The following is a 13153-nucleotide window of genomic DNA, read 5'->3' as shown; positions in this document are numbered from 1 at the left end:
AAAAAAAAAAAAAAAAAAAATTCAAATATCAATGTTACTTATTAGTTTTGAAAGATCTTTTTGAGAACTGAAAAGAGATTTAAATGTGTTAATACCTATATCACAATGGAGTGAGCATTTCCTGGGTTACTTCCTCAAATTTTTAAAATGTTTAAGAGGTCATGTAAATTATTGAACGAGCGGATGCTTTTAATAAAATTTAAAAGCCTTTTTACTTTAAAAAGGCTTTAAAAAAGATAGGAAAAATTTCCAGTGGGAATGAATGCTACATGACCTAACAACATGGTTTTTAAATCTTTTTCTCACTCATCACATCGTCTTGGGATATAGTTTGACAAACGGTTCTGAACGCTCCAGATTCATCACCCGGGTACATAACGCCCATGCGTTTGATGTGGGTCCCGTTTTCACCACCCCCCTCCATTTGACAAGCTTTCTTAAAAATCATCCATATGTAGAAAAGCATCTGCAATTAAGATTTTATTTCATTCATATCAGATATAACAAGTGCAACTTGAATGTACAAATTCTGAACAAAACATAAAAAAGGGAAAAAAAAAACAGTAAAAAACTTATTTAAGTAGATTCATGCAAAGAAACGAACGGGACCCTGTGATGTCTCAGACCCTGTTTTACCTTGAATTATGACAAATGCAAAAGACTGCTATTAGATTTCCAACAGGGGACATCAAAGGAAGTCGGACATCAGACAGAATGAAAGCAACGAAGGAAGGGGGTGAAACTCTCCCCAGAATTCAGACAGCATGCTACAAACTTTTACTTTCTACTTTTAAAATAGTCCTGGAATAAATATCCATTCCTGGAAATGGAAAGTACATCAAAAGACTGACAAAATAATTTACCTTTTGCCTTAGAAATGCATTCTTACAAAAGAAACACTACCAGCTATCAGTTATAATCAAGGTTTTCATTTAAAGTGCATCTGTATGTTTATATATCGAGGCAAAGTATTCTACAGAAAAAGGAACCCTTCCAAAGGGGAGGTTCTTGAATCACTAACTGCTTTGGGAAATCTCCTTACTGATCTGTGAGCATTTAGGATTTTTTGTCAACTGGTGGTGTTTCTTCACACCTTGTCTTCTCAGGAATATCTAGAGGTTCGCTCTTCAGTCAAGCTGAGTGGAAACCTTTGGGTTTGGAGGACGCTGTTAAGACCTGAATCCGAGCTCTTTACAGATTAGTGTTTCTATCAACAGAATGAGCCTTTGGTGTCTGTAAAGCACCCTAGTTGCTTCAACAAGTAGAGAAAAGCTCAAAGTCCTCCCGTATTAATAGTTCAAGGTCCTCTGGTACATTCCCCCAGTGTAACTGCATATTCCTCTGATGCTGTCTGATTCTTGTAAACACACGGGCACCATGATGAGGGAGGCTGATGCCACTCAAATACACTACCTAATTTATTTATGTTTATATATTTCATTTTTCGATTCCATTCTTTTATATACATGTTTTTGGTAATTATAGTAAAGATGCTGGTGAAAAGTAATTTAACATTTCATAATGCGTGCAAAAGTAAAAAACACTGATTGAAAGAAAAGTCATTTTTACAACTATTCAGCCTCAACAAATTAGGATGAGCAGTTAGGCAATATCATGACTTGCAAAGTTATACTTAGCATAATGTTGCAATTCAAAATATGGCACAAAATTAATACAGATAACAGTCCCACTGGCTAAACTTAGCCAGGTTTTGACTAATTTGGTTTAATTTGAAATTGATTATATAAAAAGGTCTCCGAAAGTATTGAAAAAGAAACAGTGTACATGAAAGAGAATTCAACAATGTTTACAAAATGCCAAAAGTTCTTACTCTCCCCCCCATCCATAAATAATGAAGTCCCTTCGGCCCCCCACCCCCCAGCCTCAAAAAGATTTACAAAGATAAATTTAGCTCAGTGAACAGAACCAAAAGATGCCTGTTGTTAGACAGTACCTGGTTAAAAGCTCAAGCACTTTCAGAAGAATTCATATACATTGTCTTTCGAGGAATATAAATAATTCGATAGTGTTGCTCTTTTTTTGAGTTTTGGAGAATTCTCATGTAGGAGTTACAACCATCCTTGTGCTTTGAATAAAACATGAGCTTTAAAGCCGAAAGTTGATAGAATTCAGAATTCACTATCTTCAAAGTTCATTGTGAGAATTCTTCTCTGCAGCTTTAAACATCAGGATAGAATTGAAAATTTTGAGAGCAGGGCCCAGCTTAATACTCATGATTTTAACAATGTCCGTTTGGGTCATAAGTAGAAATGCTTCTCCGTCAATTTGCTGAGGTGGGGGGAATAAAAAAATATGGATTAATCAGATACAGCATTGTAGGAAATATTCAAAGATGTTACCAGCTTTCTTCTAAAAAGGCACACGTAGGAGTTTATGTGTGCACCCTTTCCCGACGTGGGCCACTCTTTTCTACACATACACCACCACACCCACATGGACTGCAACACAGTAAATGCACTCAGGTGAAGAATCAGCCCACAGGAAAACAGAATGCTCGTACCATACTGTGGTTACTCCAAACCAGGAGAAGTCAGGAAGAATAAGGACAAGTCTGAGTACCCTCAATCCAGTTCATACCAGGGTAGGTTTTTAAGTTAGAAACGATAGCATGTACATGAATATTTGTGGATATAAAATAACTCACGCAAATACATCAGGTACATGCTGGTTTTTTTTTTTTTAATTAGCCTTCCTCCATGAAGAAAAAAAATCAGAAAGATAACACATCCACTGTGTCCACAGTGAGTCTTTACATACAAAAGAAAGGCATTTAATCAGTAGTAGCCGGAAGAAAGTGTGACTGCCGTTAAAAGGTGCAGACTCCAGCCTGCTCTAGCACTGGGGTAACCATGAGAAAGACCCTTCCTCTCTCTCAGCCTCCTTGAAGACAAACAGCCTATGTTTCTTGAGCTTACAGGCTACTGTTGTCTAGAATTTCAAAGATAAAACATACTGTTGAGGTTCAGAGACAGAACACCGTGAAGGTGCTGTCTGGGCTGATGGGCAGACCGAAGGAGCACAGTCTTTTGCACAACTTTCCGCTCACAGGGAGCTCCACCACCTTAAACTAATTCACTGCTTTTGTCGGTTTTCCTAAACACGCTTTGTTCTCTGCCTCATAGTACATCAGAAACCTTGATAGCAGAATCCTCTGTTAGGGGTGGAACTCTGATCTCCACCCCCAAAGTTCCTACTGGGAAACTGGCTGATGCAGATGTAGCTAGTTAAGATGCGGTCACAGAGGTGTAGGGTGAGCACCTAACCCAGTGGGACTGACTGGCGTCCTTGTAAAAAGAGAAAGTTTGGACGTAGAGCCAGATACACACGGAGGGGTGACATTGTGAATATGCAAAGGGAACACCACCTCTAAGTCAAAGGAGGACCTGGGAGGATTCTTTCCTCACAGCCCTTGGAAGACAGCAACTCCGAGAACACCTCGACTTCCATTCTGCTCTACAACTGTGAGACGATCAATTCCGGCCTTAAGCCACCAATTTGTGGTATTTGTCATGGTCGCCCCAGTAAACTAACCGGACTCTAATTCTACAAAAAGTTTTCTCCATGAAGGCTGGTATGATTAAGTAGCTATTTGTTAGGATTTTCTTCTCTCCTCCAAAAATGAAAAGTCTGTAAATCTAAAATGACTGTATACTTAATCAGTAAAAACCAGAGTCGTCTTACACAGCGTGGGGTACCAATCATGTGGGAAAACGGCTGCTAACTTTGGTAAAAAAAAAGAAAATGTCCTGCTGCTGTTGTAAATTAGAAGAAAAGACATTCCGGTGTTAATCTCTAACAATAACACAGCTAAATGGCAGATATGAAAAATATTCTACTGCTCCTTGGAAACATTTGCTCTGGTCTCATTTGCTTGAGCTATGAAAGCAGTTTGATAAAGGTCAGGAAGAAGGGCAGGTCTACTAACACTGCCCTCAACCCAGGCAGGCCTCAGTGGAACGCACAGCTCGACAGAAGCCTTCTAAGTCATTGATGAAGGCGTCAGCTAACACACCCATTTCCAAGGAGCTCACGACCAAGACTGACTGGTTTATTATAACCTTGAGCCCTACTGAAGGCTTATAGCAGCAACTGACTTTCCTTCTGAGACCACGTGAGAGTTCAGCATGACAGATGACTGATAAAAAGGAATGTTCAGAGAACTGAGAGGCTGGGATTTGAAATTAAGAGTGGAGGGAGAAGGGCAATTTTTGGTAGATTATTACTTATCAGGAGGTTATACTAGAAAGCAAAATCTTATGGCTAATGCCAGACTTGGTATGTTACGTACAGGTTGCTCTGATGTGTGGCCATAAGAACAAGCCTTGAGTGGAAGGAAGTACATTTTAAAAAGAACCTTCTAAGAACAACAGTGACCACTGCAATGTACTGCTAGGCTGATTTTTGTTTGTTTGCCTCTGAAATGCATATGTAGCAGTATAACTCTAGCGATTAGATGTCTTGTTAAAGGCCTAAAATGAGGTCAAAGAGTTTGGATTTTAGGAGCTGTTGCTTCCACGTCACTGGCCTCTCCACTGAGCACTAGTCTTCTGTCCCAGTACTTTATCTCTAAACCACAGTGACATGGCGTAAAAGTATTCACTCAGAAAAACGTACTAAACATCTAGTATATTCAAACACTTTTCTTGGGCTTGGGCACACAAAGAATAAAACAAAAACAAGGAAGCAAGCAAGCAAAAATTCTTTGTGAAGTTTACATTTTAGTAGGGGGAGATTATAAGCAATAAGCATAATATACAAGCCTATTAATTAGTAAATCAGAAGGTGATTAGTGTTATGAAAAACAGCTGGCTGGGAGAGGGCAGCCAGAGCGGGACTGATGGAGAGGCTGCATCTGGGCAGAGACTGCACCCTGTGAGCCTCCAGGGGAGGAGCACACCAGGCGGAGGGAGAAGCGGGAACACACCAGGACCATCTGAGGACAGCAAGGAGGCCAGTGTGCAGAACTGTGAGGGGCAGTGCAAACAAGGAGGCAGGAGAGAGAGAGGCCACGTGGTGTCACTCTGAGGATGTCAGATTTTGCTCTGACTGAGATGTGAAGCTACTGGGAGGATGTGAACAGAGGAGTGACATGATTTGACTTCTGTTTCAGCAGGATCACCCTGGCTGTGCTGGGAAGAGATTGGAGAGGAGCAAAAACAGAAGCAGGGAACCCTGTGAGGAGGTTACCACATTAATCCCGCTGGGCAGTGTGGTGGTTGAGACTGCGCTGGCAGTGGTGGGGCAGAGAGTTGGCGTCTTTTATAACACACCCAATAGTGTTCATCAGATTAGATGTGAAGTATCTAAGAGAGAAGGCAAAGACTTCCCCAACGGCCTATCTCAGTACTTGTTATACTGCCTTTTAGAGATAATTTACATGACTTCATTAGCTGTGTTATGGTTTACTTCTAGGACCGAAAACCAATATCCACAGACCGTATGACACACTTGAATGCAATGACAATTTTATTATTATTATTATTTATTCATTTCAGTGGGGGGCAGAGTCTCTTTAGTCGCCCTTGGTAGAGTGTCATAGCTCACACCAACCTCAGCCTCTTGGGCTCAAGCAATTTTCCCGCCTCAGCCTCCAGAGTAGCTGAGACTACAGGCACCTGCCACAACACCTGGCTATTTTTAGATACAGAGTCTCACTCTGGCTCAGGCTGGTCTCAAACTTGTGAGCTCAGGCAAGCCACCTCCTTGGCCTCCCAAGTGCTGGGATTATAGGCGTGAGCCACCATGCCCAGCCCCGCCTGACTATTTTTAGATTTGGGGTCTCCTTCTAGCTCAGGTTGTTCTTGAATCTGTGAGCTCAGGCGATCCACCCACCTCGGCCTGCCAGAGTGATAGGATTACGGGTGTGAGCCACCGCACCCACCCTTGTTTAATTATTTTTGAATCATCCTCTCACCAGAGCATTACACAGACTAACATACACATGGTATTTAACAAACATTTACAAGATGAATAATAAGTATGAGACAGAACGTTAACTGTTCCACTTTTCCAAAGAGGAGTCTTTAGTACCTGAGAAACATCTCCAAAGATCATATGCCATGAAAAAAAATTATTCAAAGAAATACTGAATTATTTTGAATTTGAACTTCTATCTTTCTTGACACATTGCTAACCAGTAACGAGTGACCCAGTAACATGGAAAGTTATTGCATAAAACTGCCAGTTAACAATGTGTTAAGATGTTAGAGGCACAAAGTGATTCTATTCTATAAGCAGCTGAGAGATGAGGAGGGGAGAAAGAATAAAATAGGATGAATTTGGGACAACTGGGAGGAACTAATCAGGGAACAGCTGCCATGGTAACACATGTAAACACTCGCAACTTTACAAAGAAACCATCCATGTTAGTGGGTAACTCATGACCGGTCAGCAATGTGTAATAGAGCAAACCTATAAGGATTATCTAAATATCAACAGAATCAACAGAGGAATTTATAAATGGGTGGGGTATGTGTTTATTTTAAAAAATGCTTTATCCACCATGTATGATGGCTCATGCCTATATTCCTAGGACTCTGGGAGGCCAAGGCTGGGGCTTTGCCTGAGAACAGGAGTTTGAAACCAGTCTGAGCTAAGAGTGAGATCCCATTTCTAAAAATAGCCTGGGGTTGTGGCAGGTGCCAGCTACTCGGGAGGCTAAGAGTAGAGGATCACTTGAACCCAAGAATTGGAGGTTGCTGTGAGCTATGATGCCATGGCACTCTACCGAGGGCAACAAAGTGAGACACCATCTCAAAAAATAACTGCTTTATCATTTTCAAAGGTAATGGACGAAACAACTCTCTCTGAGAAAGAGGAACACTTCCCCATGTGGATCTAAGTCTGTTCAGGAATAGAACGTTAATTGAGAGTGGTCTATGAAGATAATTGAGGAATGAAGGAAAGAAACTTGAAATCTGAATAACTGCTAAATGAAAATCAACTAGAAAGAAGATAAAACATTTCTGCAATCACATAAGTCAGCAAAAGGACGATGAAAGCCAGATCCTTGTACATTTTCACAGGCATTCGTCTGAGGCGTAAGCTATATTTGATAGTATAACACACTGATGACTGGTGCCTGGATTCTTAGTTCTCTGCACACATCTGCAGTGAAATTGGGAGAATGCTGTTCCTAACAGGTCACGTTTAGACACAGGCCAGCAAGGTGTGCATGTGAGTAATTGTAGACGGCAGATGCTGGAGAAAGCCTGAGACTATGTTCTGCCTACTTCCCGCCTTCTGGCAACATCACAGAGTCACAATCAGACTGATAACTACTGATCTGCTTGGAAGAGATGACAGGCAAGTGGCGTGTTTTTAAAGGTTTCTAGAGAAAAGGGTCTCCTGCTCTCCAACAATATTATCTTTAGTGTAGTTCGAAACCAGATTCCTTTTTATTCACTAGAATCATATATGATATTATTAACCGTGCCTTCTATTGAAATTTTGGCAATGTTGTTGAAAACAACTAATACAATGTCCTCCTAAAGCAGGCTATGATAAATATGTTATTATAAACATTACTGAGAAATGTGTAAGATTTAAAGGTTTTTTTTTTTTTAGCAATAATGGTAATATTATTTATTACAAGCAGCAAATGGAGTTAACCTTGGTGTTAGAATGACATGTGAAAATAAAATAATGGGAACTAATCTCATTTTATTATCAAAATGCTGCTTATTTCTTTGGTTTCTTTCTATGATATAAATTATATAAATGCATGCTATTTAGTTTCGTTGAGCTTCTTTTAATAAGGAGTCCAGTGTCACTGCTAGACACTAGACTAGACTATGGGGCATCGGAAAGTAGAATTTACAAACATTCTTTGCATGTCATCTCATACAAAGGTCTTTTGATACAACTGATTAATGCTGCCTGTTAGCCGACGACGCATCAACTGATCAGTTTTTAACACACTCTTATCTCTTCCTGACTCCTGACAGTTCCACACATCACCATTCACTCCGCTTCGGCACTATGTTCCCATTAAGTAAGGCTGCAGTTTGGTGGAACACTTACTTCATCTTTAAATACTTTTCCGTGTTCTTCACACCCAGGTAAGCTCTGTATGAATTCTGACACCTGCCAAAGATAATAGCACAAATTTCCAGTTAAACAAAAAAGCTCGGAATCTAAATGCTACAGGTCCAAAACATTTAACCTCTTTGTTTTTAGGTGTTTTTCTCAGAATGACTGCTTCACTCCCAGAAAGAAAAAAAAGACGAAATCCTCCATAGGCTCCACGTGCCCGCCTCTCCTTCAGCCAACCATGTCTGGGGCCCGAAGACAAAGAGTAGGAAGTGTACCTCATCGGTGCTCCACTTGGAAACTTTACTGGCAGGGATTCCAGCAACCGTTGGAAGAAGCTTGCTTTGCTGCTCCCAGCGCAGCGGCAGGCATGGGATCGGCGACTTGAAGGACAGAAAGACGGCTGACCTGCGCTGGGCCTGCTGCATGGCTGGTTCTTCCCGGACACCTGGTCAATTGAAACAAATGGGAATCACTCTCTGCAGAGCAGCAAGCCAGCCCCCCAGACAGCGCATCTCCCTTGGGGAACGAGACAGGTCGGTTAGTTAAGCACTGATTCCTCCCAGCATTACACTCCTTGAATAATTACCTCCGCCTTTGTCTTCATGGAAGGTTGCTGTGAAAAACAAGCTATAAATTCAACTCCCCTGTTTGCTACAGCACCAGTAAGACTTGCTGTCCTAAGCTGGTCAATGTTGCCTCCTTCACACTTCAGGTAAGAAATGTGCTTCAAGGTTTTGGTGACAAGGAAAATAACTCTCATCTTAGGAGATCGTAGCTGTTCCCCTCTCTCCTTTGAGTGTTGTAAAGGTAACAGCCAAGTTGTACACGTTTACTGAGTAGTTACTGTGCTTGTGCTTGCCTTTTGTCTCAGGTGGGGTTTGTATTAACTTTTATTTACTGATCAGACTGGCTTTTTAAATAGCCAACTCAGTCTTTTAAGGGATATGAAACTACTGCAATAAAAATCACAAAACAGCAGAAAGGCAAAGCCTTTTGTCACTGTGCAGACTGAAATGAAAACTACTGACTATTCTGTTCACGGGTTAGAGCTTCTGAATCGAAACCTTAGTAACTGCTGCTTTCCGAAAGTGGCCATTTTTTAGTAAATGATTTTTGTCCCTGGGACTGTCAATAATCATCTCCTTCTGATCCTTCAGAACAGAAGCCTTTTCTGGAAACCACTTAGTCAGAGCACCTCACAGAAGGGCAACTCTCCCACACTGACCCACACTGCAGCTCAGCTACAGTGACAGATCAATTCCTTCACAAACCCTCCTTTCGTATCTCTAAGAATATTTTTAAGTTTTTTTTTTCCTTGAAGAATACATTTATAGAAAGGTGCACAAATTCTATGTGTAAAGGTCACTGAATCACTGACTTTTCACAAAGTGAACACATCCAGGTAACCAATACTCTGAATGTGGCCGGCACACCCTCTCCAGCACACCCAACCCATCCAGGGGGACCTGGCCCCTGACTACTAACACCGTAGATGCTTTTACCCTGTTTCTGAATTGCATTTACACTGCAAATTGTGGTGTTCACCTTCTTGCTCTCAAATACAGGTTTCTGAGATCTATCCACACTGCTGTGCAGTAGCTGAAGTTCACTTTCTGTTGGTTGTATTTTATTTCACGGTCATGAATATTCTGGAATTTGAATTTGGAGATGATGGGCCTTTGAGTTTTTAAAATTCTGGGCTACTATAAGCAGTAGTATTACAAATATCCTCACACATTTCTTTTTTTAAACCTATGTATACATTTCCACTGCAAATATACCAAGGAGTGAAACTTCTGGGTCAGAGCTTTGTGTACATTAAGCTCTGGCAAATCCTGCCAGTTTTCTCAAAGCAGTGGTACAATACCCCATGCATATGAGAGTGCTAATTTGCTGCATATCCACATCCATACATGGTACAATCTTTTCATTACCATTGTGGTGGGTGTACACTGGTATCACATTGTGGTTATTGATCTGATGATGAATAAAGTTGGGAATGTCATCATGCTTATTTTCTATATACAGTGTCTTTGTGTCTTATGCCCATTTTTCTATTGGGTTGTCTTACCTTTTCCTTACTGATTTATAAATGGTATCTATAATACATATGTGTGTGAGTGTGTGTATTCTGGGTAAAGTCCTTTGTTGAATATATAAATATCTCCTCCTACTGTTATCTTCATTTTTACTCTCTTACTAGGGTCTTTTGAAAAACAGAAGTCATTGTACTAATGTGTGCTTTGTTAACTTTTTTCTTTGGTGGTAAATACCTTATATGTCCGCTGAAGAAATCCTTGCTTACCCTCTGATCATGAAGAGTCACCTTCATTTTCTCCTGAACATTTTATGCTCTACCTTCCACATCAGATTTACAATCCATCTGAAATTTATTTTTTGTGTATATATTAGGGGAGGGTCAATATTTTGTTTTTTTCCCATATGGATTTCTAATTGTCCAGCCAGCTTATAAAAAAAAACAAACAAACAAAAATTTAAACTTTTAGATTAAGCTCTCCACCGGTAATTTTTTTCCCACAACACATCTGATGCAGTTACAGTTGTAGTTCTCTAATAACTTTACTTAAGTTAGCCTAATCTAAAGTTTGAATTGCTCTGAATGTTACAGATTCACTATGCTGAGTCAAAAATCTATCTTATTGGTTTCTGGTTCTACCCTGTTGAGCTCATATAGAAATTTCTAATGTCTGCCCCACATGAAACATGTCAAATCTTTGAATATATTTTTAAAAGCTATCATTATCCTTCCTTCTACATTTCATTCAAGCAATCTCAAGATTATAGGTCCCCATCCTATTTTACTGTATATCTATTATGAATAAAATATATAAACCCAAACCAGTTTGTTTTAATTTTTTCTTTATAAAGTTTAAAGGTACATTTTTTAGCAAAATATGGGATATTTTAAAAACATTCCTTTAATGCCTGATATTTGCAGCTTAGCTATTATGTGAAATATAATATCTGTACATATTACTTATAAGATAGGCTTATAATAAATAGATTTTCAATTCCACACTCGAGTAAAACAGTGGGGCTTACTTAATAATTTGATTCCTGATTTCTTGCTGCATAAGTAAGTCTTTTCCAAAGCCTTATATTCTGTAACCATTTACGTTCTTCTAACACTTGTCACTGTTCACTCTATGTAGTAGGAAAGTGTGCCTCCGTCCTCATTCTTAGCCCAGCAATTGATAAATTTTATTTGTAAAACTGAAGGCATCATCTTCAAAAGTGGCAGGATGAGAAAGAATTAAGAGAAACCTGATAGTACAGTAAAATGTACTATAATGTAAAAAATAATAAGCATTATTTATGAGCAAATCAATCTACTCAGACTAATATTCAACAAGTCACCACTATTTTTCTTTAAAAAAACGCTTAGTGACGGATATGCACATGTATGTCAGAGACACACACTAAAGACTCCCTGGTCATGTATGGGAAGCATAAGGACATAAGGACTAGATTCTTTAAATTTGTTAGGTAGAATCCCTCTTGTAGCTGTGTCTCTCACCCAAGAGGTGTGTCCTACACCCCTACATTGTATCCATTAAGTGGGAGCACCCCAATGCCCCCTCCCCTCAACTTGAATTGAGTTTTTCTCCTATGTGGCCATGAATTAGATCATCTACTGGCTTTATATTTGTATAAGTATGTTGGATATTTGGTTGGATATTTGGTTTTCCATTCTTGTGATACTTTACTAAGAAGAATGTGTTTCAACTCCACCCAAGTTAATACAAAAGATGTGACGTTACCGTCTTCATCTGTATTCCATGGTATACATATATCAGTTTGTTAATCCATCCTGGGTTGGTGGCATTTAGGTTGTTTCCACATCTTGGCAATCGTAAATTGAGCTGCAATAAACAACCTAGTGCAGTGGTTCTCAACCTTCCTAATGCCGCGGCCCTTTAATACACTTCCTGTGGGTCAAAACCCACAGGTTGAGAACCACTGATCCAGTACATACGCCCTTATGATAAAATGTTGTTTTTTTTTTCTTCTGGGTAGATGCCTAGTAGTCAGACTGTGGGGTCAAATGTGAGGTCTAATTTGAGGAAAGAAGACTTTTTGCACCAAATCTGAAGAACCAAATCTACCTAGAAGTCAGACGGGGTCACCTGAAAAGTAGCTTCTAGTCTTAGAATGCAGCATCATCAAGGATCCCTGACCCCCAGCCCTGAGAAGCTCCACAGTGTTGGGACTGGACTGTCTGGATCTCCTTTTATATCCAAAATGCAAACATTCATGCCCTAATCCCCATTAGGAGGTGCCCCCCAGCGTTCTGCAAGGCAGCAGAATGCTCTCTGGACAGGTCAGAGGGCGTCCTCTGGTGAGACGAGCTGCTTCCCTCTCATCACACACTGACATGCTACCGAAGCCACAAAACATTCCAAGGAAGACGTTGTGGGCAACTTCTTAACTGTCTTAGGACACGTCCTCCCTAAGAATCTCACCAAATAACCAGGAAAAATTTAATCCAGAAAAGTTATCACCACTCTGACAGAGTTCTCATCCACTCTTCTGAGAGATTACCTGGGAGACTTTATCTTCAGGATAAAATAACCTTTGTTCCCAGGGAATTTCTGCCTCTCACCATCCTCCAGAAGGAGGGAAAAGTGGAGAAGAGGAGGAGGAAAATGAAGATGAAGAAAGGAACAGATTATGTTCAGTAAAAGTCTCTAAGTACCAAATTCTGCAGCATGGCTGCCATCATCCCAAAGGGCTCATAATCACATATAGTGTACTAATCTGAACTGCATTAACTTAGGGTACTTTCCTAAGGACAAATAAAGTTTGTCTGGTTTTTTTTTTTTTTTAAATCAATTTGCTTCAAGATAAAACAGTCCTCATGGACCTATTGAGTCTGAAAACCCACTGACATTGTAAAGAAAGACAGGGGGGCTTCTCCCCTACCCAAAACAGGCTAGATTTGGAAGGGCCGCTGCTGCCATGGGGGGAGTGGAACTGTGAACAAGCACTGGTGAGCCCCTATTGGCCCAGCAAGGGGGCTGAGAATGAAGCCCCCATCTAAAAGAAGAATCGAGCCCGGACTCAAATGGGAGCGTTA

General features: G+C 40.3%; 1 protein-coding gene across 3 annotated transcripts in view; it reads right to left on the bottom strand.

Annotated features, from left to right (window-relative positions):
• Positions 1 to 465: 465 nt before the first annotated feature.
• L3MBTL3 (L3MBTL3, histone methyl-lysine binding protein) overlaps positions 466 to 13153 on the bottom strand; it is an 87487-nt gene continuing 74799 nt past the window's right edge. For all 3 annotated transcript variants that reach the window (XM_003781663.3, XM_023513477.1, XM_003781662.3), the window contains 3 exons: positions 8331 to 8500; positions 8044 to 8106; positions 466 to 2289 (listed from right to left, as the gene is read on the bottom strand). In XM_003781663.3, the coding sequence (XP_003781711.1) occupies positions 2146 to 2289; positions 8044 to 8106; positions 8331 to 8500 (377 nt within the window). In that variant the 3' untranslated portion in view covers positions 466 to 2145. The remainder of the gene's footprint in view (positions 2290 to 8043; positions 8107 to 8330; positions 8501 to 13153) is intronic.

Source organism: Otolemur garnettii, unplaced genomic scaffold (genome assembly GCF_000181295.1).
Source record: "Otolemur garnettii isolate 467f Iridium unplaced genomic scaffold, OtoGar3 scaffold00002, whole genome shotgun sequence".
Taxonomy (NCBI): Eukaryota; Metazoa; Chordata; class Mammalia; order Primates; family Galagidae; genus Otolemur; species Otolemur garnettii.
The sequence above is the reverse complement of the archived record's forward strand: the minus strand, read 5'-3'. Positions and strand labels throughout refer to the sequence as shown.